The 26,546-nt window shown below is 44.6% G+C and overlaps 1 protein-coding gene across 6 annotated transcripts in view; it reads left to right on the plus strand.

Moving 5' to 3' along the window:
• LOC117367649 (zinc finger protein 708-like) overlaps nt 1–22,521 on the plus strand; it is a 30,358-nt gene extending 7,837 nt beyond the window's left edge. For 4 of the 6 annotated variants that reach the window (XM_033960422.1, XM_033960423.1, XM_033960419.1 and 1 more), the window contains 7 exons: nt 2,368–2,446; nt 4,352–4,478; nt 5,729–5,842; nt 5,997–6,110; nt 8,435–8,563; nt 15,786–15,893; nt 20,478–22,521. In XM_033960422.1, coding sequence (XP_033816313.1) covers nt 2,423–2,446; nt 4,352–4,478; nt 5,729–5,842; nt 5,997–6,110; nt 8,435–8,563; nt 15,786–15,893; nt 20,478–22,027 — 2,166 coding nt within the window. In that variant the 5' untranslated portion in view covers nt 2,368–2,422 and the 3' untranslated portion in view covers nt 22,028–22,521. Of the gene's footprint in view, nt 1–2,250; nt 2,447–4,351; nt 4,479–5,728; nt 5,843–5,996; nt 6,111–8,434; nt 8,564–15,785; nt 15,894–20,477 lie in introns of those variants that run through there. The other 2 variants (XM_033960418.1, XM_033960420.1) reach the window with 2 other exon arrangements.
• Nucleotides 22,522–26,546: the final 4,025 nt, after the last annotated feature.

The raw sequence follows: 26,546 nt of genomic DNA on the forward strand, positions 1-26,546 counted from the left end.
CAGGCCCATAAGTCACTCTAACCACTACATTTATGGTGCAAAGTGTGAGGCCACCAAAACCTGACTATACAGCTATATAGGTGCAGATGGCAATAATTGTATTAAGCAGGATATAAGGGGGGCCCATAACCCAATATGTATGAGACACCGCTTGCCTGGGATATCTGAAGAAAGGCATCAATATATATAGTGGGAGGAGCCTTAGGCGCTTGGGCCAATCAGGCCCTAGGATCCTGTGGGTTGGGCAGGGGAGGGGCAGGCCCGCCTCATTTGGACAGAGGCAGGCCTGCTGGCTGGACAGTGCGAAGACCCATCCGGCCAACTTGGCGGTAAGCTTCAGGAGGGTTCCGGGGTGGGGGCTTTGTTGGGGGGGTTCGGCAGGAGGGGTTGGGCACCCTCCTGCCGGCGATCTTCAGGGGGACGTTGAGGGGTCTGGCAGGAGGGGTTGGGCACCCTCCTGCCGGCGATCTTCGGGGAGGCCGTTGGGGGAGTCTGGGGAGGGCAGATAGGGCATTTTGTTTGGGGGGGTCATTGGGGGGAGGGGTCTGGCAGGAGGGGTTGGGTATCCTCCTGCCGGCAATCTTTGGGGGGTGGGTTCTTTCGACAGGAGGGGTTGGGCACCCTCCTGCCGCGAACGTCGGGGGCGGGTTGGGGAGACTGGCGGCTGTAGCTGCAGCCGCTATACTAATTGCAGCAGGGAGATCCCTTGCCACGATAAAGTATAGCGGCTGCGTCTACTTACCATGTAGGCCAGCATTTTGCTAGCCTACATAGTAAGCGTCTCCCACTCTGCTAGGGAGACGCGCAGGGCCGCCTAGGTTCGCCTAAGGCTACCGCCTAGCCTTAGGCGAGCTTAGACAGGCTTGTGGGCCTCCTTAGGCTCCTGGAGGCACCTTCAATATAGGCGGCCTGCCTGGGGAGCTTTTTTTTTTTTTTTTTTAGAAAACATGCCTCCCAATTGGCTGATTAGACAGCTGTAGGATGCCTACAGCTGCCTACAATCGGGATGCACTTTGCAGAATCAGGACCTTAGTGGTTTTGCCAGTTTTGAAAATGGCTGTTTCTCTCTCTCTCTCTGACTTTGGCCATCTTGTGGGATACTTCCAAAGTCGGATTTAGATGTCCTATTGAAAATGCCTCCACATTATATGACCTCTGTCATTAAGATCAGAGATCCCTGCTGCATTATAGTATAAAGATAGTTCTGTTACTTTAAATCTCCAGAAACAGATTTCCTTCTCCTTAGACAAATACTGGAAATTTTTCATGTTGGTCGATTTAGAAGTTGCAAGAAGGAAAGGACAGCAGAAGCCCAAGAGATGGGAAAGAGAGAAACAAGTAGGTTGATGTCTTAAGGCAGGAATGTGGAGAATACTAGGGTCAGTCTGTGTGAATGCTGTTGCTGGACAGAGATGGCAGAGTAGGAAAGGATGAACAGTTTTTTAAGTGAAAATGCAAGGGGCATGGGAAAGGAGGGAGAAACCTAACTTGCTGGAAGTGCATAGCACTAGTTTGTCTGCAGGTTGGGAAAACTCACAGTCCTTTTACATGCATTAATGCAGCAAGGAAATCCCATATCCTCAACTAAATAAATGCACTCTAAGGAGCCATAAGAGAGACAACCTTTCCCTATGTATCTCTTCCAAAGATTTTCCTTTTACAAGAGTAGAGAGAAGAATATCGTACCTGATACAAGGCATTAAACAGACAGAAATCAAAGCAAAGAAAATAAGACACCTTTTTATTAGACTAAATACGGTACTTTTTTGGAATTACCTGGTCAGAACCCAGGGCAGACATTTCCCTCCTGTTTCCCTCTGAATTCTGCAGCTGCTGGGAGGGATTCAGGCTGGAGATTTCCCTTTTCCTGGAAAGATGAGCAGATTGGGCTGATCCCTGAGTCTTCCCCCTCTGCAGGAAGGGAACTGGGTCTCCCGGGGGATTCCTAGTTGCAGGACACAGAACATTTCTCTTCTGAATCTTGTCTGTTTCTTTGCAGATCTGGGGAAGTAGAGAAAGGAACTGAGCATGCTCAAAGCTTTTCAACTACCCCCCCCCCTTGCAGAGGTTATCCTGGGCTATCCCACCTCCTTTAGGGGGAGGTGTAGAAATAGCAAATAACAGGCAGCAGATCTGTGTTTTCTCTAGAGAACCACCTTAAGGAGGCGGGATATTCCAGGATGACCTCAGCAGGAGAGGCGGGGTGAAAAGTCTGCACATGCTCTGTGGCTGCCTCTTCCTCTAGTGTCTGCAGGGCAGAAGACAAAGCAGAGAAATTTGTGTCCTGCAACTGGAAATCCCTGGGAGAGATTATACCTGAGATTCAGGAATTGGCTCAGCCTCTTTCTGTTTTACTCATCATTCCAGGAAGAGGGAAATCTCCAGCCTGAATCCATCCCAGCGGCTGCAGAATTCAGAAGAAATGTCTATCCTGGATTCTGATCAGGTAAGAAATTCTTGTTTCTCCTCTTGTGCACAGGCTGCTTGAGCAGCTCTTCCAGCCTTCCCTTCTCTTTCATTGTTGCTCTCTTTTGCAGGGAACTTGGTAGCAGACTTTAACCTGTTGGAGGGAGATTGCAGTACTCTGTGTTTGGGGGATCTGGTCTTGGGGATTTATGAGAATAGCAGGAGGAAAGGAGAGTCATCTCTTAGCCTGGCCTCATTAATAGGTTCAGGATCAGGACTGATCAGGACCACTGATGCATTTATGTAGCCAGGACTATGTGATGTTCCCAACTGCATTAATGCATGTGAAAGTACTGTGGGATTTTCTAGCCTGCAGACAGGATACTACAATCCACTTCTGGCAGGTTAAAGTTCCCCAACAACACCCCCCTCCCTTTCATTCCCACCACATTCAGCCAGATCTCTGTTTGATGTCCAAGTGCGGATAATTGAAACCAACTTTCTGGACATCAAGCAGGACTTCCAAAACATCGAACAGCCCAGAGCCCAAAGGGGCATGTTAGGAAGTATGTTATGGGCGGGCATCGGACAGGCTTAAACCTCGATGTCTTGCAGCAATAATCGAAGCTTTCCCAGGATGAACAAGGCGGAACTTACTTAGACCTGTTTACATGGGTCTAAGTGCCCCAAAGGTGACCAAACTGACAAGATGACCACTGGAGGGTTTAAGGCAAGACCCCCCCCCCTCCCCACTTACTCCCCCAGTGGTCATGATCCCCTCCCACCACCCATGGAAGGAAAAAATGCCAGTAGGCTTCTCATCAGCTGATTGCAGCAGGGGAATCCTGATCAGTTGAGCCGGTTTTGGGGAGACTTACCGGCCTAGCTGATAGGGATTCCCTGGCAGGGAGGGAGATTCCCTGAACTGTCAGGGAGATTCCTCTCTCCCTCCCTCCCTCCCTCACAGCCACCGATCCCCCAGCCCCTTCCACAGAGAGCCCCCGCCTTACACCCGTCCTCCAACATCCCCCCTCACACACCCTGTATCTTCGGTAGAAAAATCGGCAGGAAGGATGCCCACTCCCTCCTGCTGCTGGGCCCCATCGAATCGTGACACCCCATCCCAAATCGTGACACCCCCAAACCTGTGGCATCCCACCCTGACAACCCCCTACAACTCCATACCTTTAATGACAATCCAGCGGGAGGGATGCCCACTCCCTTCCACCGGTAGGCCCACCTCTTCATAATGGTAGGTCTTCCCCTTCCCAGTGCATCCTGGGATGCACTGGGAGAGGCCTAAGGTCAATGAACCCACTATTTCCAAAGTCACACTGCAGACTTCAGAGCATACCCTGAAGAAAGCCACAGCATGGTGGCTGAAATGTCGGTTTCTACCTGACAGACGCAGCGAGACCCGGAAACCTGCAGCAAACATAATGCCAGCTGCGGAAAACCTGCGAGAACGCCTAAGGCTCTGATTGGCCCAGGTGCCAAAGGCCCCTCCCTGTGCAAAACAGCTTACAATCTAGTCAAGACAGATAAACTGCTCAGATGCGGGAATTACAGAGGGAATGATAAGACAGATAATTAATTTTATTGTTTTGCTTTAAAAGGGTTGTATCTATATAGTTGTTTTGGGCTATAGTACTATCTTCTTGTTTTGATTTCTGATATAATGTAAGATTTTATTTTGCATATGTTTTTTGTTTCTCTTCTGATTCTTATCCATTTTAAGTCTCCTGAGGCATGCAGTTTTTGCTGAAACACATGTTGAGTCATCAGGAGTGTTTTTTTGAATAAAGAATTTTGTGGACACCACTGGCATTGTTGTCTGTCATCATCCCCGCTGTTTAGTGTGATCTGGTCTCACTGATAGAGCTCATATAACAGTCTATTAAACCCAGTGAAACTGTGGCTGAGGGTGTCCTATTTTCTTTTCCAGGCATTGGTTACATTCAAGGATGTCGCTGCTTATTTCTGGGAAGTGGAGTGGAACATTCTGGGAGAACTGCAGAAGGAGCTTTACAAGAAAGTCATCAAGGAGGTTCATGGAATCCTCTTGTCACGAGGTAAATATCTCTTTTCTATTAGGAAATCAGTGGGATAAAAAATCACAAGTACCGGGTCCCATGGGCATCTGACATTTAGAACCTGGTTTCTGATGCCATCCCATATTCAACAGGAACCAGTGAAATACAGTGCTCCCCCGCGAATTTGTGGTTTGCGGTCCCGGTCATTTGTGGTATTTTCCGACCACGAAGGGGAGGCAAGAGAGGGCAGCTGGAGCGCCAGTGAGTGAAGTAAATCACTCGCTGTATGCTCCAACCGTCTCTTCCTGTACTAAAGTCGGGCCTCACCAATCGGGAGCTGCATGTCAAAGCAGCTCCTAATTGGTGAGTCCCGACTTTAGAACAGGAAGAGGCGGTTGGAGCATACAGCGAGTGATTTCCTTCACTCGCCGGTGCTCCGGCTGCCCTCTCCTGTCTCCCCTGCCTAAAAATCGTATTCGCGGTTTTTTAACATTTGCGGGGGTTCCTGGAATGGAACCCACACGAATATTGGGGGAGTACTGTACCTTAAAATAGAGGCTTCATACATGACCAACCAGGTTTTTGAGGATACCCACAATGAATATGCATGAGACAAATTTGCATGCTCTGTCTCCATCTTATGTAGATCTATCTTATGCATAGCCTTATGGACATCTTGAAACCAGAGTGGTTGGTATGTCCTGAGGACTGGACTGAAAACCCCTGATATAGGACAAACGTTTGGTACAGAAGGCCAGGAGGAGGATTATGAGGGCATGATATGTCAACTGTACACTAGTGAACTGTACTGTACAATGTGTAACCCCCTTCGGATGGTAGCAGATATCATTGAGAAGACTGAACTCAAAAATGCCTCCATCTAGGACAGGGGTAGGGAACTCCGGTCCTTGAGAGCCGTATTCCAGTCGGGTTTTCAGGATTTCCCCAATGAATATGCATGAGGTCTATTTGCATGCACTGCTTTCAATGCATATTCATTGGGGAAATCCTGAAAACCCGACTGAAATACGGCTCTCGAGGACAGGAGTTCCCTACCCCTGATCTAGGAGGACTATGAAGAGAAATATCTACACCAGCATATCTCCAAGGTTTAAGAGTAATCAAGTGGCAGGTCGTAGCTGCCTCTTCTCTCCAAGCTTTGTCAAATACTCAAACCTCCCTCCACCCACACACCCCTCCATGCACTGCTTTTTCAGAACAGGAAACAGGTAGAACCTCCACAAGGTTTCTATTTAATGAAATGTCATTTTCCTCCTCCTTATTAACAGGTTACTCAATTGTTAATCCTGATGTTATATTTAAGATTAAAAAGGAAGATGAAAAATATTTCACTCAACACTTTGAGTGGGAAGGAAAAGAAAACCCACAAGACTCCATGAAGAGTAAGTAAATGTTTAGGATTTAAAGGGCTCAGCCATTTTCAGATCATAGGACATGGGTCTTTGACAGCAAATATTTGGAGACTTAAAATGTATTTCTAAACGTAGTATTATTATATCCTTGGTGAATCCTTGTAAATGTGTTTCCTCATCACAGGCCTTCCTGTTGAAACATCTGAGTTCTCACTGAGTGTTAAGCAAGAGGAAGATCTCCCCTTCATGGATCCTCCGGAATCGGAGACATCTGAACAGATTCACCCTCCTGTAACAAGTAAGTATAAAATTCCTCCTGCAGATCTTTACTAAGGTCAGCCTGGACCATTCATTAATTTAATTAGGTGGTCATCCTCTCTCTTCTTCCCATTGGTTTTTTTTTCCCTACTGTGGATGGAGTAGGCTGCCCTGGAGATGGAGGAGGCAACTGGCAAAATCCTTCATCCTAATGTCATGGGTCTGAGAAATCTGTATTGTTAAAAGAAATGATGGTGATGAGGAGGCTTTTCTGTTATGGGGGGAAATCAAGGTTGCTTAACTGTAACAGGTGTTCTCCATAGACAGCAGGGGAATGCAGCCACACTTGCTGGTGAAGTCCTTGGACTGAGCCTTGCATGGCGGAACGCTCCCCTAGATACAGTAGGTTTTTGGTTTTTGGTTTTTTTATTCATAGACATGTGCGGACTAGTAATAAAGGATGTGAAGAGAATGGAATCGGTTCAGCGAATGGCCACTAAGATGGTCTCAGGACTCAAGGATCTCCCATATGAAGAATGTCTAAGCAGGCTGCAGTTATATTCTCTCGAGGAACGCAGAGAGAGGAGAGACATGATAGAGACGTTCAAATATCTTACAGGCCGTGCTGAGGTGGAGGAAGATATCTTTTTCCTTACAGGTCCCACGGCAACAAGAGGACATCCGCTCAAACTCAAGGGTGGAAGCCTTCATGGCAACATCAGGAAGTACTTCTTCACCAAACAGGGTGGTTGATCGTTGGAATGGTCTTCCACATCAGGTAATCAAAGCCAGCAACGTGCTTGACATCAAGAAACGATGGGATAAACATGTGGGTTCACTTCGGGGAAATGCTTAGGGGAGGGTTCTTTTAGGGGAGGGTTCTTTGAGTGGGCAGACTTGTTGGGCCGTCGGCCCTTTTCTGCCGTCATACTCTATGTATTCTATGTACCTTGCCTCTGGGACTCCACCTTCCAATTGTCAGTTATGCCTCTAGCTTATAGAACTATCAGATAAGAGGGAATGGCAGGCGGGCAAGTGTGGCTGCATTCCTCTGCTGTCTATGGAGAACACCTGTTACAGGTAAGCAACTTTGCTTTCTCAGGAGACAAGCAAGGGAAATGCAGGCACACTTGCTGGTGAGTCCCAAGCTGAACAAGCATACGGGAGCTTAGTACTGTATAATGCCAAGTTTGTTAGGTGGTCAGCACTTCACAGCATACAAAGACACACACAGAAGATAAGGCTAATTATGCTACTTTATTGGTTACATAAATTGCAGAGCAGTATATACAGAGCACAGATAATTCAGAATAACCTCACTATGATTGACTGTGACATCGCCACCCCTCACAACTGACTGGGAATCCTCTTTTCAGACAGAAGATGGACTGGGTACCAAATCATGGGACTATCCCTTCACAGCGCGCTGATGGATTCTAAAGAAAAAGTATCTCGACTGCCTCTTATATAATATTTTCACACTACCTCTTACGTGACTAAGTCTCCTGTCTCACACTCTGTTCGTTTCTGCAATAAACAACAGATGTTTCTTCCCAGCTGGCATGTTGACCGCTGTTCGACCTCCATCCCTTATCGCAATACCCTGTGGGTTAAAACTTCGGGCTTGCACTGCGGGGAAGGACAGGTGAGTCGGGGCTGAGCAGGGCAGAGAGCAAGGAGCAGGGTGACCAGAGCAGGAGAATCAGGGCAGAGCAGGGTGGCCAGAGCAGGAAAATCGGGGCAGAGAGCAGGGTTTTAGCACAAGTGACTGGTCCTTACCAGTCGCTAGTTTTTTGATCGGCCAGCCATTCGGTGTGCCAGAAGAAGTTTTGTGAATTGCGTCCTTCCTGATTTGCATGCACGGATCGGGATCAGATCGGTACACAGGTTAGTAAATCGGGTCAGAGGGATATCGGATCGCAAAGGGCTCGCAAACCAATCGGTACACGATCGGTTTGCTTAGTGAATCTAGCCCTTAGTGCCAGTTGCACTCCAGTTGGTGACTTGTTTGTTTTCACCTTGTTATAATTGCAAATATTTACGTTTGTTTTATATGCTATCTGCATGAGTCGATGGCACCTAAAGAAGAAGAATGTTAACGATATGAGCAGAACAGACATGTGTCTCGAGGAGAGTCCCCATAACCCTCCCTATTCTATTTCCTCTCCAGGGCTGACCATCTGCTTTGGTACGAACTGGGGATTTGGAGGACAGACCAGAGAGAAGAGGGGTGGAGCAAAAAATGAGGCTTTCAACAAGAATTCTCATAGATTGACTACTCAAAATTTCAGGAATAATGCCTATCCAGTAGAAAGAAGATTACTGAGGTAAGAACCTAATCTTTTTATCTTTTTCTTATAACAGGCTCCTATAATATCAAGCCTGATATTTTAATCCGATTTGAGCAAGAGAGAGTCAAGACTGAGCCTTGGGAATATGAGGAAAGAGAAAATCTGACCACCACAGACACATGTGAGGATCTACATGAAGCAGGTGATGTAGCTTAGATTAAAGTAATGCAATCATTTACTACAAGAAAGACACCTGTTAGAATCAGGGCCGGTTTTAGACATGAGGTCCAGGGCAGAAATTAAGGAGGGTGCCCCTGATTTTCTCTCTTCGCTGCGCTCTCTACCCCCCCCCCCCTCCACTGCTCGATATCGCCACCATCCACAGCTACCGCACATAAAACAACTTTAAATAACTTCTTTACACACATAAGAACATAAGCAGTGCCTCCGCCGGGTCAGACCATAGGTCCATCCTGCCCGGCAGTCCGCTCCCGCGGCGGCCCAAACAGGTCACGACCTGTCTGAATCACCAGAAGGGGCTCCCTTGCCACCTTGGTTTCTCATTGAAGTCCTATCTTCCCATCGAAGTCCTAACCCTCTGGTCTTGCACATGCACGACCTGTTGGGTTTCTATACTTATTACCTGGTTAGCTTTCTATACTTGTGTTACATCCCAGCTTCTCCCTCAGTATCCCACGATCCCTTTATCCCTCAGGAATCAGTCCAATCCCTTTTGAATCCCTGTACCGTACTCTGCCTGATCACTTCCTCCGGTAGCGCATTCCAAGTGTCCACGACCCTTTGGGTGAAAAAAAACTTCCTTGCATTTGTTTTGAACCTATCTCCCTTCAGTTTCTCCGAATGCCCCCTCGTACTTGTTGTCCCCTTCAGTCTGAAGAATCTGTCCCTATCCACCCTCTCTATGCCCCTCATGATCTTGAAGATCTCTATCATATCTCCCCTGAGCCTCCTCTTTTCCAGAGAGAAGAGCCCCAGCCTATCCAACCTCTCGGCGTATGGGCAGTGTTCCAGCCCTTTTACCAGTTTCGTTGCTCTCCTTTGGACTCTCAAGTACCGCCATGTCCTTCTTGAGGTGCAGCGACCAATACTGAACGCAGTATTCCAGATGTGGACGCACCATCGCTCGATACAATGGCATGATGACTTCCCGCGTCCTGGTTGTTATGCCCCTCTTTATGATGCCCAGCATCCTGTTGGCTTTTTTGAGGCTGCTGAGCACTGTGCAGATGGCTTCAGTGATGCATCCACCAGCACACCCAAGTCTCTCGCAAGTCTGCTGTCTCCCAACAATGCCCCCCCCAATTTGTAGTTGAACAACGGGTTCTTTTTCCCTATATGCATGACCTTGCATTTTTCCACGTTAAAGCGCATTTGCCATTTGTTTGCCCAGTCTTCCAGCTTGTCCAGGTCCCTTTGCAGGTCCTCACACTCCTCGCTGGACCTAACTCTGCCGCACAGTTTGGTATCGTCTGCAAATTGAAAATAACATCACTTAATAATACTACTGATTATAATACACTTGATGTAAGAAATTTAAAATGAATAAAGAACTTAAAAAAAAAAAAGAAAATAACATCACTTTTCCTACCTTTGTTGTCTGGTGTAGAGAATGACACGGTGGCGGTTTACCCGCGGCCACTGCATTTTAGCCGCGGGTCACCCGCCGGAAACGGGGAAGAAAACTAGCAGTCGCTGCGGCAACGGGGACAAGGCCATTCACCGCCCGCGGGGCGGTGAATGGTCTTGTCCCCGCAGTGAGGCATGAAGGATCGTGCGGTCCCCGCAGCTCACACCCGCCTGCCCAATCGATTCTAGTGTTTAGCCAGCTCTCTCCCTTCTCCTCACCTTAGTTTGTAGATTTTCTTTTTTGGCGACCCGCACGCTATCAGAGAGCCGCGCACCCGCTGCTGCTCAGTTTCATATCTTCTGCTCTGACGCAACCGGAAACAGGAAGTTGCAGCAGAGCAGAAGATTGAACACTGAGCAGCCGCGCGTGCGCGGCTCTTTGGGAAAGCGTGCAGGTCGCCGAAAAAGAAAACTTATAAACTAAGGTGAGGAGAAGGGAGAGAGCTGGCTAAACACTAGGATCGATTGGGCAGGCAGGTAGTGGCTGCGGGGACCGTGCGATCGCTAGTGTTCCCGGCTCAAATTGGAAGGAGGGAGTGAAAGGGAAAAGGATTCTGGGCCAAGGGGATGAAGTCGGAAAGAAAAACCCACAGCAGGAAAGAAAGGGAAAGACTGGCAGGTGAGCCAGATGCTAGAAGCAGGGGGGGGGAAGAAAGAGGGAAAAAAGCTAGATGGGGTTTAAAAGAAGAGACACACTGGAAGAGGAAGATAGGGGAAATCTGGACACAGGAAGGTAACAGAAAGAGGGGAAATTATGTGCATGGGGCATAGGGACAGAGACATAAAGGGGGCATGCCATGGGGATGGTATATGGACACAGGGGGGGCAATGACAGATACATAGGGGAGATATTAGAAATGGAGAAAATAGGAGCACAGAAGCGAGATGGTTTGTGGGGATGGGACAGGGACCGAGCTTGCAGGCTCCAGTGGCTTGCACAAATTACATTGTAACGTGCCATGAAAATAAGAGGAAGGAAGGTAGATAGGCCACGCGAGAGGAGCTGAAGGGTAGTAGAAAGGAACAGATGGTAAAGGAGGGAGGGAAGGGTGGTGGTGGAAAGGAATAGAACAGACATTGAAGGAGGGTGGAGAGGAACAGACCCCCAAGGGAAATGTGGAAGACAGAGTGGGAAGAAGACAGATGCCAGACTATGCGGGAGCGGAGGGAAGAAGATGGGTGCTAGACCAATTGGGGGGGGGGGGGGTTAAGGGAGAGGCACAGTAACAGCAAATGGAAGACGCAGAGAGAAGACACACAGTGGATGGAAGGAATTCAATGAGAAGATGTGGAAAGCAGAAACCAGACAACAAAGGTAGAAAAAAAAATTATATTTATTTTTTGCTTTAGGATAAAATAGTATATTAGTTGTGTTGATAAAAATTTATAAACAAAGCCCTGCCAGCTGAACATCTCTTTCTCTAGTTCAGCAGCAGGAACTTTGATTTATAAGAAAGGAATAAGCTAAATATTACAGTACTAAGGCTTATATGGATGCAGCGGGGACGGTGACGGGGCGGTGAATGGGATGGCAGTGGCGGTGACGGGGCGGTGAAAGGGATGGCGGTGACGGTGACGGGGCGGTGAAGGGAACGGCGGTGACGGGGCGGTGCAGAGGATGGTGGACCGGTGAAGGGGCGGTGACGGGGACAGATTTTTTCCCCGTGTCATTATACTCATCTTTTCCCAGTCTCTGGTTGCACTTCCTTCTGTCTGTGCTCTTAACTCTGTTTCCAGGGTCTTCGTATCCATTTGCTCTTTTTCTCTCCTTCACTTTCTGTCCTACATCATCTTTGGCATTACCTTTTAACATTCAACTTTCTTCCATTTTTTTGCTTCCTCCTCACATCTATCTACTTTTCCATGTCTTCTCTTCCCATCTATCCATGTGCATTATGTCTTCCCTCTCTCTGTCCTTACACAAGATCCATATATGCCATCTCCTTCTTTCTTCTTCCCTATTCCCATCTATCCATAAACATAATTTCTTCCATCTCTCTTCCCTTCCCCTCCCATCCCTGTGCACCATGTCCTCCCTCTCTCTCCCCTTTCCCTCCATCACTGTGTACCATCTCCTCCCTCTCTTTCCCTCTCCTATAGTCTGATATATGTCTTCCCCCTTTCTCCCCTCCTGTGGTCTGGGATCTTTATCCTTTCCTTACCATAGTCTAGTATCTCTCTTCCCTCCTTCCTTTTCCTCCTCCCCCCTTTGTGGTCTGTGTTCTGCCTAATCGTAAAAGGGGGCAACAGGTTAGGACCAGAAAAATTCACTAGCCCACTGAATCGTAGGATAAACAAACAATGCATCACCATGAGTGGGGGCTTCATCCTTTAGCCTATAAATCAGACCATGAAACCTCAACAATGGCCAGGTTAGGAGCTCATGGAAAAGGCTCTGGGCAATGTGTGTGCCCCATTCCACAGGAGCTGGCTTCAACCATAACAGTATTGAGTGGCTTTTTATAATAAAATTCTCATGTGATGTTTACTTCCTAAACACACTCAAGATGGCACATAATGGTACGTGTTCCCAAAATATGAAACATATATATTTCTAAAATATGAGGTTACATCTGGGTTATACAGAATAGATAAAAACAAGACATTTATCATAAAGAGAGAAAACCAGGTCATGAGAGTTCAGACCAGAGGCTTGCTCAGTCTTAACAACAGATGTATTAGCTTCACTGATTCAGTTCCCAGCAAGCACTAACAGGCACTGAAAAGTTTCTACTGATAAGCAGCTGGCAACGATCGAGGCAGCCAAAGCAATGGCCAGTTAAACTATGCAGTTTATAACACTATGCAGTGCTATCCTATGTAGTGTATAAGCCCTAAGATAGGGCTCCTAAGCTAAGTACTGTACTATAGTCTGACATCTCTCTCTTCTTTCCCCTCCACCTTCCCCTTCCAGTGGCCTGACATCTCTCTCCTTCCCTTCCCCACCTCCTGTGGTCTGGCATCTCTTATCTGCTCCTTCCCTTCTCCTAGAAGTCTGGCATCTTTCCTCCCCATCTCTGCGTTCCAGCATCTCTCTTACCCTCCCCATGCTATTCCCTTCCCCCCTTATGGAATCTAGTGCTCATACCTAGCAGCGCTGCTGTAATTCTTCAGGCCGCCAGCAGTATGAGTGAAGTAAACATGCTACCTTCAGCGACCCAGAAGCTTTCTCTCTGCTACTGCTTCCCGCCTATTCGGGGGCAGGAAACAGTAGCAGATGAAAAGCTTTTGGGTTGCTGAAGGCAGCATGTTTACTTCACTTACACTGCCAGCGGCCTGAAGAGTTAGAGCAACGCTGCTGGGAACGAGAATGGTGAGCAAGCACTGGATTTTGCTGGGGGGACTCAGGATAGGTATGTGAGCCACTCAGAAGGACTCCGTGGGCTGCCATTGGCTTGCGGGCCTTGCAGTGAAGACCACTGCTGTATACTCATTATTCTGCTCTCATTCATCTCTTTCACAGCTCTCCCACATGGATCCACCATTTCTAGCATCACCCCTCCATATCGTTTTCTCCATCTTTGTAACCCAGCATTTCCTTCCTCCCTTTCTTTCTCTATCCCTCTCAAAACTCCAACATCTCCCCTTTCTACTCCCTTCTCCCAAGTCTGACATCTCTCCTCCCTTCCAGCCCTGAGTTCATCACCCCTCTGCCTTTCACTGTCCATCTCTCTTCTCCCTCTGCTCTCTCTGACTTTTCCATCTCTCCCTCCCCTTCTGCCCCCTTCCTTGAATCTTTCCCTTTCCCCATTTTGCCCTCTTCATATTTTGCCCCCTTCACCAAGTCCCTTTTTCTCCCCTCTGCCATCTCTTCCTAACCCATCTCCTTTGCCCTCCATGTCCATCTCTCCCTTTCCTGCTCCCTCTATACTCCTCCAAGTCCATCTCTCCTTGTCCTCCTCCTAATCCCTCTGCCCTCCCCAAAGTCCATCTCTCTCTTTCAAATCTATCTTATCTCCTTCCTGCCCTCATTCCCTTACCTCATCCCTGAGTCTCACATCTCGCCCTCCTTCCCTCACGAGTCCAACATCTCTCCTTTCTCCCACTCCCTTCCTCGTCCAATCTCATGCCCTCTCTACCTTCTACACCTCCCCCAAATTATTTCTAGGCAACATTCTGGTGGGAAAGGCATCTTGCTGCCGGTGGCTCTCTCTGCCACGTCCCTTCCCCAGCATCTACTCCTTTTATTCCCCCCCCTCAGCGCATGCATCTACCTTAAATTTGTTGTAAAAGTACCAGGTGGCGGCAGCGACTCACAGTGCTGCCCTGCTGCTGGCCCTGGTGCCTTTTCTCCACTGTGGCCCACCCTCTCTGACAACTTCCTGTTTCCACTGGGGAGGGCTGCAGTGGAGAGAAGGCGCTGGGGCCGGAGGCAGGGTAGCGCCGTAAGTTTCTGCCACCATCTGGCACTTTTACAACAAATTTGTAGACATGCATGCTGGGGGGGGGGGGGGGGTTGGATAAAAGGAGTAGATGCTGGGAAAGGGACATGGCAGGGAGAGCCGACCAGCAGCAGCAGCAAGAAGTCGCCCGCATCAGAGTGCCACCTGAGGCCATCGTCCTGCCTGGACCAAGGTGCCCTCTGGAGCTTTGGGGCCCAGGGCAGTTGCCCTGTTTGCCCTCCCCTAATGCTGTGTCTGGTTAGAATGAAGTGTTATAATCACTTCCCCTGCTTCTAAACTGTGTTATGAGGATAATGCGGTTGCTCTCTGTTTCCCTTATTTCTTCTTTTCTCCTTTCCTTATTAGATCTGCCTTTTTGCCTTTCATTCCTTCTCTTTCTCTTGATCTCCTCCAGCATTTTCCTATGTCTCTGTGTCTCTTCTCTTCATCGTCTATCGACACTTACTGTCTCTCATCTTTTATCAGTTTTTCTAATCTTCCTTGTGTCTCTCACTTTCTGTGACCTCTCTTGGTGCCGCTCCAAGATGCTAAACTTTCCTTGTAGATTTTGTTCTTTGTGAGCAATGCAGACAGGATGGTCTTACTGGAAGAGGCTGGAGTAAAGATGGCTCCAACTAGGATCAAGAGGAATAATGAGCACCAGGATAAAAGGAAGCGGTAGGGGTGGAAGTGAGGCAGAATGATTCAACATGGCATCAGCAAGAAGGATGAAGGCATAAAAGAATAGAAGAAGCAAATTTGGAGACAGTCCTCCAAAGGAAGTAGCAAAAGGAAAGACAAGGAGTTTCAAATTCATTCAAATTTTGATGTATCGCAATATCATGAATTCAAAGCGATTTACAATTAAAAACAAGGTCTTAGTTATTAACTACAACAAGCACACGAACATTACGAACGGATACAAAAGGGAAGTAGGGAAAACTACAATAAACATAGTAAAGATAACATGAAAGGTAAGTACAAAGGGAGGATGAGTAATCCAGTCACAGGTTGCAGAGGGAAGAGAGCGGTAGCGCCAGGTTGAAGAGAGGTGAGATCCTATAACATATTCTGTAGCAGTTTCATAACCTTAGTATAAGAATCTGTTTGCATTGAATGTCATGGTTCATTTTCAGAGAGACAGAGGGGCCCTTAACCCCTTCCACCAGGATATTTACATTTTCAGAACTCATAAAACACCCGTCATCTGAGTTTTAGACAACAGGGCTGGCTCTAGAGGCTGTGGCACTTAAACCAACTTGTGGAAGGGTGGGTCATTGAGACTCTGGGTGCCCTTAACCAGTGCTTAACCTGTCTCATGCCTTAAGCTGGTCCTATAGCCAAGTGTTGCTTTTCTTAGGTCTTATTACCTGGCTTATTTTTCTATTCTTACAGGCAGCCAAGGTTATCCTGCTGACCCCACAGTAGAGATCCTGAAAATAGAAGAGGTTCACATCAGTTACCAGCTGGAGGGAGCAGAGGAGGATACTGATGCCAGGAGTGGTAAGCCAAGAATTCCTTTATTTAAAAAATCCTTGCTGTGTGCTGTAGAGTATTTCTACATTTTCACACAGATAATGAATGTTACTAGTGATTTTCAGTTACATTTTTGTCTCTTACCCCCTGTTTTTACAAAGCTGCAATAGCGTTTTTTTAGCGTAGCTGGCACTCAGAGTTCCTATGAGTGTTGGGAGCAGCGCAAAGCATTCAATGCGCCGGCCTGCGCTAAAAACTGCTATCACGGTTTTTGTAAAAGGGGAAGGGGGTTAGTACCGTATTTTTTTTCAAACTCGCCATTTTTTTCTCTATCCAATGGACTATTTCCAGAAGAGATGGGGCAGATTATGATAAGACCCATCTTGAAAACCCAGAAAGTTCCAAAATCAAATTATAGGCCTATTGCAATTATTCCTCTGTTTGTTAAACTGACAGAAGGCTTAGTAAACCTAGAATTAGTGAGCTACTTGAAAAATTTAATATACTTCATGATTACCAATTGGGTTTTAGACAAGGCTTCAGTACAGAAACCATCCTTGCATCTTTGATAGACCATCTTTATCAACTATTTAACGTAGGCCCCAGGGTTCTCATACTCCAACTAGATTTAAGTAGTGCCTTTGATCTAGTAGATCATGACATTCTGCTAGGTTGTTTAGATGCAATGGGTCTCTCTGGAAAAGTATTGAACTGGTTTCAAGGTTTTTTTTGAAAAAAAAAAGATCATACCAAGTTGTTAGCGAAGGCAAATTTTCGCTTCCTTGGAGCAACCCATGTGGATCACCTCTGTCGCCTCCATTGTTTAACATCTATATTATCTCTCTCGGAACTCTGCTGCAGAGTTTGAATTTACGATTTCATATTTATGCAGATGATATTACTATTCCTATACCACTTACTTCTTTCACTGTTGAAATCAAGAATCAGATATCTTCCATTTTGAACCAGATTGAACAGTAGACCAAGGATTATAAACTGAAACTAAATTTTCACGAGCAAAGGACTGGGTTGACGTGAGCAAAAATTTTCCATTACATTACCCTTTGGTATTAAATACACTATACATTAAAAAATTAAGAATTACAAATATAAATAAAAAATGGAAAATAAGATGTTCTTTTTTAAAAAATATATTTTATTTTATTACTTTTATACAAATACACAAGAATACTCTTGTTCCAGAAATATGGAAAGAAAAAACAAATTAAGATGATTTTTTTTTTATTGAAAGGACTTAAAAACATTTTTCAGTTAGCTCTCAGAGGCCAACACCATCTTTCCCAGGTCAAGACAGTAAGCTGTCCTGACCTGAGAAAGGAGGTTTTGGTCTCTTGACAGTTGGTCAAAAATATGTTAAAATTAGTTAATTGAAAATATATCATCTTAAATCTATTTTCTATTTACATTTACTGTATTAACCTTTATAAATACAGGTACCACACTACTTTATCCTGAATTAAAAATAAAATTATTTTTCCTACTTTTGTTTCCTGGGCATTCACTTCTCTGGTTTCTGCTTTCCTCCATCTGAAGTCTCTTTCCAGCATTTTTCTCTCCTTCTTTCCCTTTTGGCTTTCTTCAATTTATTTTTCTACCTCTATGCACAGATTTACCTCATTCTTACTATCTAGTCTTCAAATTCCCTCTTTTTTATGGTCTGCTGGCAGATTTCCATCTCTTTCGTTCACCCTGGCTCTTCTATTTTACTTCCTCTTATTCCCAGTCTCACTTACACTGCCCTCTTTCTCTCCCACTTCTATACAGTGTTTGCCCCCATATCGGCACTTTCTTTCCCAATCCATCATTATCTCCCTCATTTCTGTCTCTTCCCCGCCAAATATCTGATCATTTCTCTCTCCTCTTCCATCTAGATCTGCTCCCTTCTATACAGCGTTTTCCTCCTCTCCCCCTTTCCATCCAGCATCTCCACACTCTTTCTCCCCTTCCATTAGTATCTCCCTCCTCTGTCTCTTCCTTCCCCCTTTCATCATCTCCCTCCTGTCTCTCCCCTCTTCCATCCAGGCTTCAATCTCACTCCTTTTATTCAGCTTATTCTTCCCTCCCCTTTCCATCCAGTATATCCCCTTCCATCAATATTTCCATCCTTTTTGTATCCCCCCCTTCAATGTCTGTGCCCTCTCTCCACCTCACCTTCCATCCAGTATCCCCCCTTTCACTTCCTCTGTTCTGTCATCTCCCTCCTCTCTGTACCCCACCCCCCAACATCAGCCCTCTCTCTCCCCTGTTCTATCTAAAATCTGTCCTCCAACTTCTATATAAAATCTCCCCCGTCTCTCTCCCCCACCCCAAAACATTTCCACCAGCTTCTTCCCTCTCTCTCCTCCTACTCCACTTCCACCAGTGTCTATCCCCTCTGTCCCCCACCCCTTTTCCACCAGCACCTGCCCCCTCTCTTCTCCAACCCACATCCATCAGCGTCTGTCCCTCTCTCCCACCCATTCCACATCCACCGGCGTCAGCCTCCTCTCTCCCACCCATCCCACATCCACCGGCGTCAGCCCCCTCTCCTACCCACCCCACATCCACCAGCGTTTTCCTCCTAGCATCCCCACCACTGCTGCTGCTTTTCCGAAGCAGCAGTGGCAGCAGCAAACTGATACAAACCGGTTATGGGACCTTCCCATACATATCCACAGTTGTCGGCTGTGTCCCGGAAGAAGAAGTGACGTTGGCGAGGGTGGGCCGACAGCCACAAGTATGTGTGGGAAAGTCCTGCAGCCAGTTTGTTTCAGTTTGCCGCTGCTGCTTCGGGAAAGCAGCAGCAGTGGCACAGGATGGAAGAATGATACCAGAGGGGAGCTGGTCCTGACTCCACCGGCTGTACGGTGGAGCCGAACGGATGCGCAGCCTCCTGCTAAAAGGTGTGCAGCCGTACAGCTTAGAGCAGGGATCTCAAAGTCCCTCCTTGAGGTCCGCAATCCAGTCGGGTTTTCAGGATTTCCCCAATGAATATGCATTGAAAGCAGTGCATGCACATAGAAATCCTGAAAACCCGACTGGATTGCGGCCCTCAAGGAGGGACTTTGAGACCCCTGGCTTAGAGGGAACATTGGTCAGGGACCAGGTCTTGAATGGATCCCAGGTCTTCAGAGTTTTTAGTTACTGAATGTGATCTGAGTGAAGGGAATCGGTGCCAAAACTGGAGGAGAGAATGAGACGTTTAGAACCAGTGAATGAGATCGGGACGGTCTATTTCTGGCTTTTCATGTGCCATTGCCCACCTATATGACCAGGACTTGATGCAAAAATTTTCATCCCTCTTTTTTGACTCACATGTAACATTTTTATTAAAATTGCTCATTAAGATCCCAAGTATTAGCACTAATTAGCTCGTTATTCAATTGAATTGCAAGCAGAATTTTTAGCACTCTTTATAGAATTTAAGGGATACTGTTTATCTAATGAATAGAATAAAGAAGATAAGTATTATACTTGCAGAAAGATGAAACGTAACAAGCATTGATTGTTCAACTAACAAAGCAATGATGAAGATAAAAGAACTGTATGTGCCTCTTTTGAATGAAATAAAACCCTAGATAAATTCTGTGGTTAAAGCTTGGGGTTTTTTTTAGATAAAACTGATTAAACAGCTGAGGCCTTTTTTTATTTTTTTTTTTGTAATTTGCTGTATCAAAGGTTATAGAAGCAGAACAGCCTAAAAAGATTGCAATTAGTCCAGAATACTGCTTTGAAATTGATAGCTGGAAAATAAAAATTGATCAAGTATCACTGATTTTGATTGACTTGCCTTGGATGCCAGTCACAGCTGGAGTTTCCCCTTAACCTTTTCCTATCGTAATAAATTTTACGTTACGCTGGTTCCAATCATAATTATTTTAGCAAAGTTTTGTATTATTCACTGTTGTCATTTATGGCTATTGTAAACATAATGTAAATAAGTCATAAGTCTGTAAATTCAAATATTTTGTGTTCCTGGCTCTTTATTAGTCCATACAGACTGTTTATCCACTGTCTATGTCATTTTCGGAATGTCCCGTCATCCGGGACACACAATGGGAAAAGGTTAAGCTTTACTTTCTTCTGTACAAGGCATTTTATTTGAGTTTGCTCCAATACTTGGCAGGTAAATTAAGTGAATATGACCCATCTCGAGCCCTATGGTCATCCCCAAAGAGTTTATTACCGCTTCCATCATTGAGCCTTGTAAGGTTAGCAACTACTGGAAACCGAGTGTTTTGTTACATTGGCCCTTACCTTTGGAACTAATTGTTGGCCAATTTTCATGCAATTTCTAGTTTCACCGTTTATTGCAAAGCTTTGATATCTTGGCTGTTTAGAGATAGTTTTTGCCTGTCATGATTATATTTTGCTATTTTTACTGACATTGTTTTTTTAAATATATTAATGATATATTGATTACTCTATAATTTTGATTTCAGGTATTGGTTGTTTTAGTTGAACTATTGAATGTTTTGTTTTTAATGCACGAAATTGTGACTATCATGTTACTTATTTACAATGTGTTTTATTGTGTTACTTTTTTAAAAGTGTAAAGATTACCCAATAGCTGTATAATTTATGTGCATAACTCTCATGTTTCTCCAACAGATGATGGATTTGGGAATAAAAGTAAGAGAACAAGAGAGGGCGATGGACAGCAGATGGAGGAATGGATACATAAAGACTCCTCCAGAGACAGTACAGATCCTTTAGCTGATTGTGTGGGAGGTATGAGTAAAGTTACACCACCCAGCATGAAAGAAAAACGTCAGAATGGAGACAGTCCCAATACATGTACTGAACAGAGGAGAAATTTCAATCATTTCTCAAATCTTGCACAAAGTCAGATCCTCAAAAGAGAGAGACTGTTTCAAAGCACTGCAAGTGAGGAAAGGTTCTCTGAGAATTCAGATCTTACAGAAGGAAAACAAATTCACACACACACGCCATTCCAGTGTACTGAATGTGAAAAATGTTTCACATATAAATCGCAGCTTAGAGTTCACAAAGGGCAAAAACCATCAAAATGTTCTGTGCCAAATAAAAGCTTCAGTGAGACATTTCAACTGAAAAGTCATGAATTAACCAATACTCAAAACAAACAAGTGTATGAAATGAACCTCCAGGGAGTAAAGCTATTTAAATGTTCAGTATGTGATAAAAGCTTCAATCAAAAAAATAACCTTAAATTTCATGAAAGAATCCACACTGGGGAAAAAACAGACAAATGTCCTCGACGTGATAAAAGCTTCAATCAGATAAGTGCTCTCAGAACTCATAAAATAATCCATACTGGAGAAAAATCATATAAATGTTTTCAATGTGATAAAAGCTTCAGTCAAATAAGTGTTTTCAGAACTCATGAAAGAATCCACACTGGAGAAAAACCATATAAATGTTCCCAATGTGTTAAAAGCTTCAGTCAAAAAAATAACCTTAAAATTCATGAAAGAATCCACACTGGAGAAAAACCATATAAATGTTCTCAATGTGATAAAAGTTTCAATCAGATAAGTGCTCTCAAAACTCATGAAAGAATCCACACTGGAGAAAAACCATATAAATGTCCTCAATGTGATAAAAGCTTCAGTCGCATAAGTGCTCTCAGAATTCATAACATAATTCACTCTGGAGAAAAACCATACAACTGTCCTCAATGTGATAAAAGCTTCAGTCATATAAGTGCTGTCAAAACTCATGAAAGAATCCACACTGGAGAAAAACCATATAAATGTTCTCAATGTGATAAAAGGTACACTCAAAAAAATAACCTTAAAATTCATGAAAGAATCCATACTGGAGAAAGACCGTATAAATGTCCTCAATGTGATAAAAGTTTTAATCAGATAAGTGCTCTCAGAATTCATATAAATGTCCACAATGAAGAAAAAACATATAAATGTCTTCAATGTAATAAAAGCTTCAATCACATAAGTGTGTTCAGAACTCATGAAAGAATCCACACTGGAGAAAAACCATATGAATGTTCTCATTGTGATAAAAGCTTCAATAAAAAATATAATCTCAGACGTCATGAAAGAATCCACACTGGAGAAAACCCATTTAAATGTTCTGAATATGATAAAAGCTTCAATCAAGAAAGTAAACTGGGAGTTCATGAAAGAATCTATAGTAGAGAGAAACAATACATATTCTAAATGTGATAAAATCTACACTTTCATATGTATCCTCAAAATTCATAAAGTAATTACATTGGAGAAAAATCATATAAATGTTCTGAATGTGGTAAAATCTTCAATAAAAAAGTAGATAAATAACCTCAAATATTGTGAAAGAATCCACACAAGGCAAATCCATTTAAGTGTTCTCAATGTAACAATGACTAGAATTCATGATGGCTAGGTCGAAGAAAAGTAGAAAGCTCAGTGTAGCAGGGGTTGGTTATAATAAATTGCCTTAAAATGTGCAAAATTAAATGCTAAATTGATTAAGCAAACTAACTTCATCATGGAAATATGGTAGATCTCATTCCTAATCTCGGGATCCAGTAAGAAAAGCAATATTTATTAGCAAGAAAATAATAATTTCAAACACTGTGAAAACTATGTGAAAACAATTTTTTATTGAACATAAAGATAAAGAACAGTAATAACAGCAAAAGGTACAGTAGTTGTTCAAAATTCAAAGGTAACCCCCCCATACAACTCCCCTCCCCCCAACAATATAGGTAACAAGGAAAAGTGCAGCAAGAAACAAGGCAAAGATCAAAGATCCCACAGCAGCCAACAGGAAGGTCCCAAGCAGCATCCAAAAGAAAGAAATTAGGGTCCTGGACTCTGATGGGCCCCGAAAGACACAAGAAAAGGACCTCCCCACCCAATCCCCCTTCTCCTCCCACAAACACTCACACACACAAGAAAACCAAACAGATAGAAAAAAAAAAGGGAAAAATAACTAGGAGATCCAAACCTGGAAATGTGGGCAAACTCAGGGTCGCCCTCCCCTCCCTCCCAACGTGCAAGGCAGGTCAGATGTTTAGGGTATTAAGAATTAAACCTCGCACTCTAGGAGTTAAGGAATCTATACAGTGCTCCCCTGCAAATTTGCGGTCGGCAGTCCCGGTCATTCGCTGTATTTTCTGACCGCAAACCGCCAACCAGGAGAGGACAGCTGGAGAGGGCAGCCGGAGCGCCGTCGAGTGAAGGAAATCACTCATTGTATGCTCCGACCGCCTCTTCCTGTACTAAAGTCTGGCCTCACCAATCAGGAGGTGCTTTGACACACAGCTCCTGATTGGTAAGGCCCGACTTTAGTACAGGAAGAGGCGATCAGAGCATACAGCGAGTGATTTATTTCACTTTTCGGCGCTCCGGCTGCTCTCTCCTGCATCTGCCGCTGCCCTGTCCAGTCTCCCCCACGAAAAACTGTATTCGCGATTTTTCAAGATTCGCGGGGGTTCCTAGAATGGAACCCCCACAAATATTGGGGGAGTACTATGTAAAGGCCACAAACCTGCAAAAAAAAAAAATTAGATTGGCGGAAGGAGCCACGCATCTGACCCTTCTCCAGCAATATTAAAGCATGTAAACAATTATGCCAAGACCAATAAGAGGTAGAATGACACGATAGCCATTCCCTCAAAATAATTTTCTTAGCCACCAACCCTGCTTTGTGCACAAATAACCGTCCAACCCCAAGAGGAAATCAAAAGGCTTCATATTTATCCAACTAAAATCCCACCGGAGTGCAAGGTACGGGACATCCCAAGAGAAATTCAAAATAACGGACCACTCGCTGCCAAAAAGACTTAACCACCGGGCAGCTCCAAAAAGCATAAAAAAAGGACTTAAGAGCACTCTTACATTTTTCACACTGATCCGACTCAGCAAAACCAGAACGATACAATTGGACCTGAGAAAAATATGCACGGTGAAAAACTTGAAATTGGCACTCCCGGAGGTCAGCTGACACTGAAAGGATCGGGATATGTTTAATAAGGCAACCTATATCCAAATCAGTCGCTAACAGACCTAAATCCGGTGCCCAACAAGCACACAAGGCCTCCCAAGACCTAGGGGGAGCAAGAAGACAGAAAGCTTTATGGAGTGCCGAAACCGAGAGTCCCACGTCCACAAATTGATCAAAGAAATTACAGAGTTTATTCCCCAAACCCAGCCAAAGGCCCTCCCTAGCCAAGGATCGCACGTAATGACCCAGTTGAAAATAAGCGAAGGAATCAGTAGCCAGAATTACATGCTTAAGATGAAAATCATGCCACGGGGGAAGGGCGCCATCGGGACCGAGGACATGTGCCAACAAAAAACACTATGAAAACTAATAAATCATCTACAGAGCCAGAGCTCAGTTCCATTCTAAGTTCCTCAATTATTGAATTTACAAGTGTGGTTGGGTATTGAGATGAAAAAGAAAACTGTGAAGATGGTGCAGGGATAGAAAAAAATTTATTGGGGATAGTTAGGGGACAGTAAGAATAGGATGGGGTAGGTAGGAATAGAATTGACTAGGGACAGGTGGGGATGGGAACCAGATTATGCCCCTGTGCACATCTTTACCAGAGACTCTAGAGAGTTGGAATCAGAGATGTGAACTCTGCAGGAAAGTGATCCTTACAGGGCCTCTCTTGAACAATTAGGATGATCCACTTGGAAGAATAGGGGGGCTTAGTGGCAAGATGATTCTTGTGAGCATACTCAGGGCAAGATGAAAGGGTGGAGAGTGTGGTGCAGTGGTTAAAACTACAGTCTCGGCACCCTGAGGTTGTGGGTTCAAACCCCCCACTGCTCCTTGTGACTCTGGGCAAGTCACTTAATCCCCCCCATTGCCCCAGGGACATTAGATAGATTGTGAGCTCACCAGGACAGACAGAGAAAAATGCTTGAGTACCTGAATAAATTCATGTAAACTGTTCTGAGCTCCCCTGGGAGAACGGTATAGAAAATTGAATAAATAAATAGAGAACACAATTGATGCTTTGGTCCCAGAGGCCCCTGGGAGTACAGTTGGTGTTTGGCAACCAGTGGAGGTAGCAAAGGCTTCTGGGAGTGCAATGGTCTCCATGGGAACGCAGTTGACATACTGGGTCTGGCAATGGCCCCTGGTAGTGCAGTTGGCATTCAGGGTCAGGCAGTGGCACTTGACCAGGTTATCCAAGCTCCCATGGGTTACCCTGCAAGCACTGGGGAAAAAGTCTTATGAGGGTCCATTGAAGTTTCCTGCCTAACTAAGAAAACAATTTTTATTTTTTCGGAGGTGGGAATGAAATTTATTTTCAACATAGACTCCTTTTAACGCAATACATTTGCTCCTACATTTTTTTTTCAGACCTTTCATGCCTTCAGTAAAATACAGAACATCTAAACTTGAATAAATAGCTATGTACAGCATCTGTGTCCGCAGAACCTGAAGAAAATCTCTTCCCATACAGCAATTTTTTTTAGGTTCAGAAACAAAAAGAAGATGCATGGGGCCAAATTCAGAGAGCACAGTGGATTGGGAATTAATTTGAACAACAATTCATGCAATTTTGTCATTGCAATTGTTAACGTGTGAGCTGGTAGAGTTGTCCAGAAAAAAACTAAAGTTGAAAAAACCGTGTGAATTGAAGTTTCTCCCATGAATTTGATTGTGCTTGATCAGAAAATAATTTTTTAAAAAAATTTTGGGGTGGTTGAAAGCCACTGATTACATAACGTTCCATTTTTCTGAAAATTTGCTATTATTTTTACTTAATGGAACAAATTTCTTGGTATTATAGCTATAACTTTTATGTTTTCACACTCAGCAATGATACATTGGCGAAAAGACATTTTATGCAAAAACTCTCGCAGTATTTTATTAAATGAACCTTCAATATCTGCTCTTTATTGTGGAAAATAACAGAAATTTAACTTACTTTGCTAATAAGCTCTACACGTACACTTTGGTGTAGTCATCTACCAATGGCATTCCAAACACTCAAGCATTCAGTGTTTTCTTGAGAAAGTCAAGATAAAGCCTATGATGCTGTTCAACTCCTTGCAACAAGGCCTCATGCTGCACCGTGTCTGTGGCAAAGTTGGGCACAGATCCAGAGCATCTCATAGAATACTGTTCAGTGTTGTCAACGCTGAATTTTGAGCCCCATTTGTTGAATTTAGTCCTTTATGACTTTGCTCCTGTGATGAAAAACTGGCCAGACAAAACTGACCAAAATGAACATTCCTGGAAATGACATGAAAGAAACCATTTCTGGCTGCTCAGCCCTAATCTGTAATGACTTCCCTAAAATCCAGCAAAAATACAAGCTGTGATGCAACAGAAGTGAACCTGTGACATAAGCAGAAATAATGAATGAATAAATAACATGTCTAACGCTAAGGCTGCCTAAGGGGCACAGAAAGAATTCATGAAAAGTTCTCATAAAAATGTACACAGTTTCCACACATAATAAGAGAACTCATCCATTTAATGAACCTCACAAGGCTCTATTTATCCAGGTACTGCTGCGGGTGACTCCTTGGCAGCTGCCCAGCACTGAATATTGAGAGATAATTCAGCCAGGGTTTGGCTGATTGAATATTGAGCAGTTATATTCCCAAGTGGCTCCTGTGGGAGAAAGTTATCAAAGCAAGCTGTATTTCCTCTGAATATCTACTTATTGTATTTCGCTGAATGTCCAGCACTCTTGATTGTAAACCGCCTAGAAGTCGCAAGATT

This window comes from Geotrypetes seraphini, chromosome 10 (genome assembly GCF_902459505.1).
Source record: "Geotrypetes seraphini chromosome 10, aGeoSer1.1, whole genome shotgun sequence".
NCBI classification, from domain to species: Eukaryota; Metazoa; Chordata; class Amphibia; order Gymnophiona; family Dermophiidae; genus Geotrypetes; species Geotrypetes seraphini.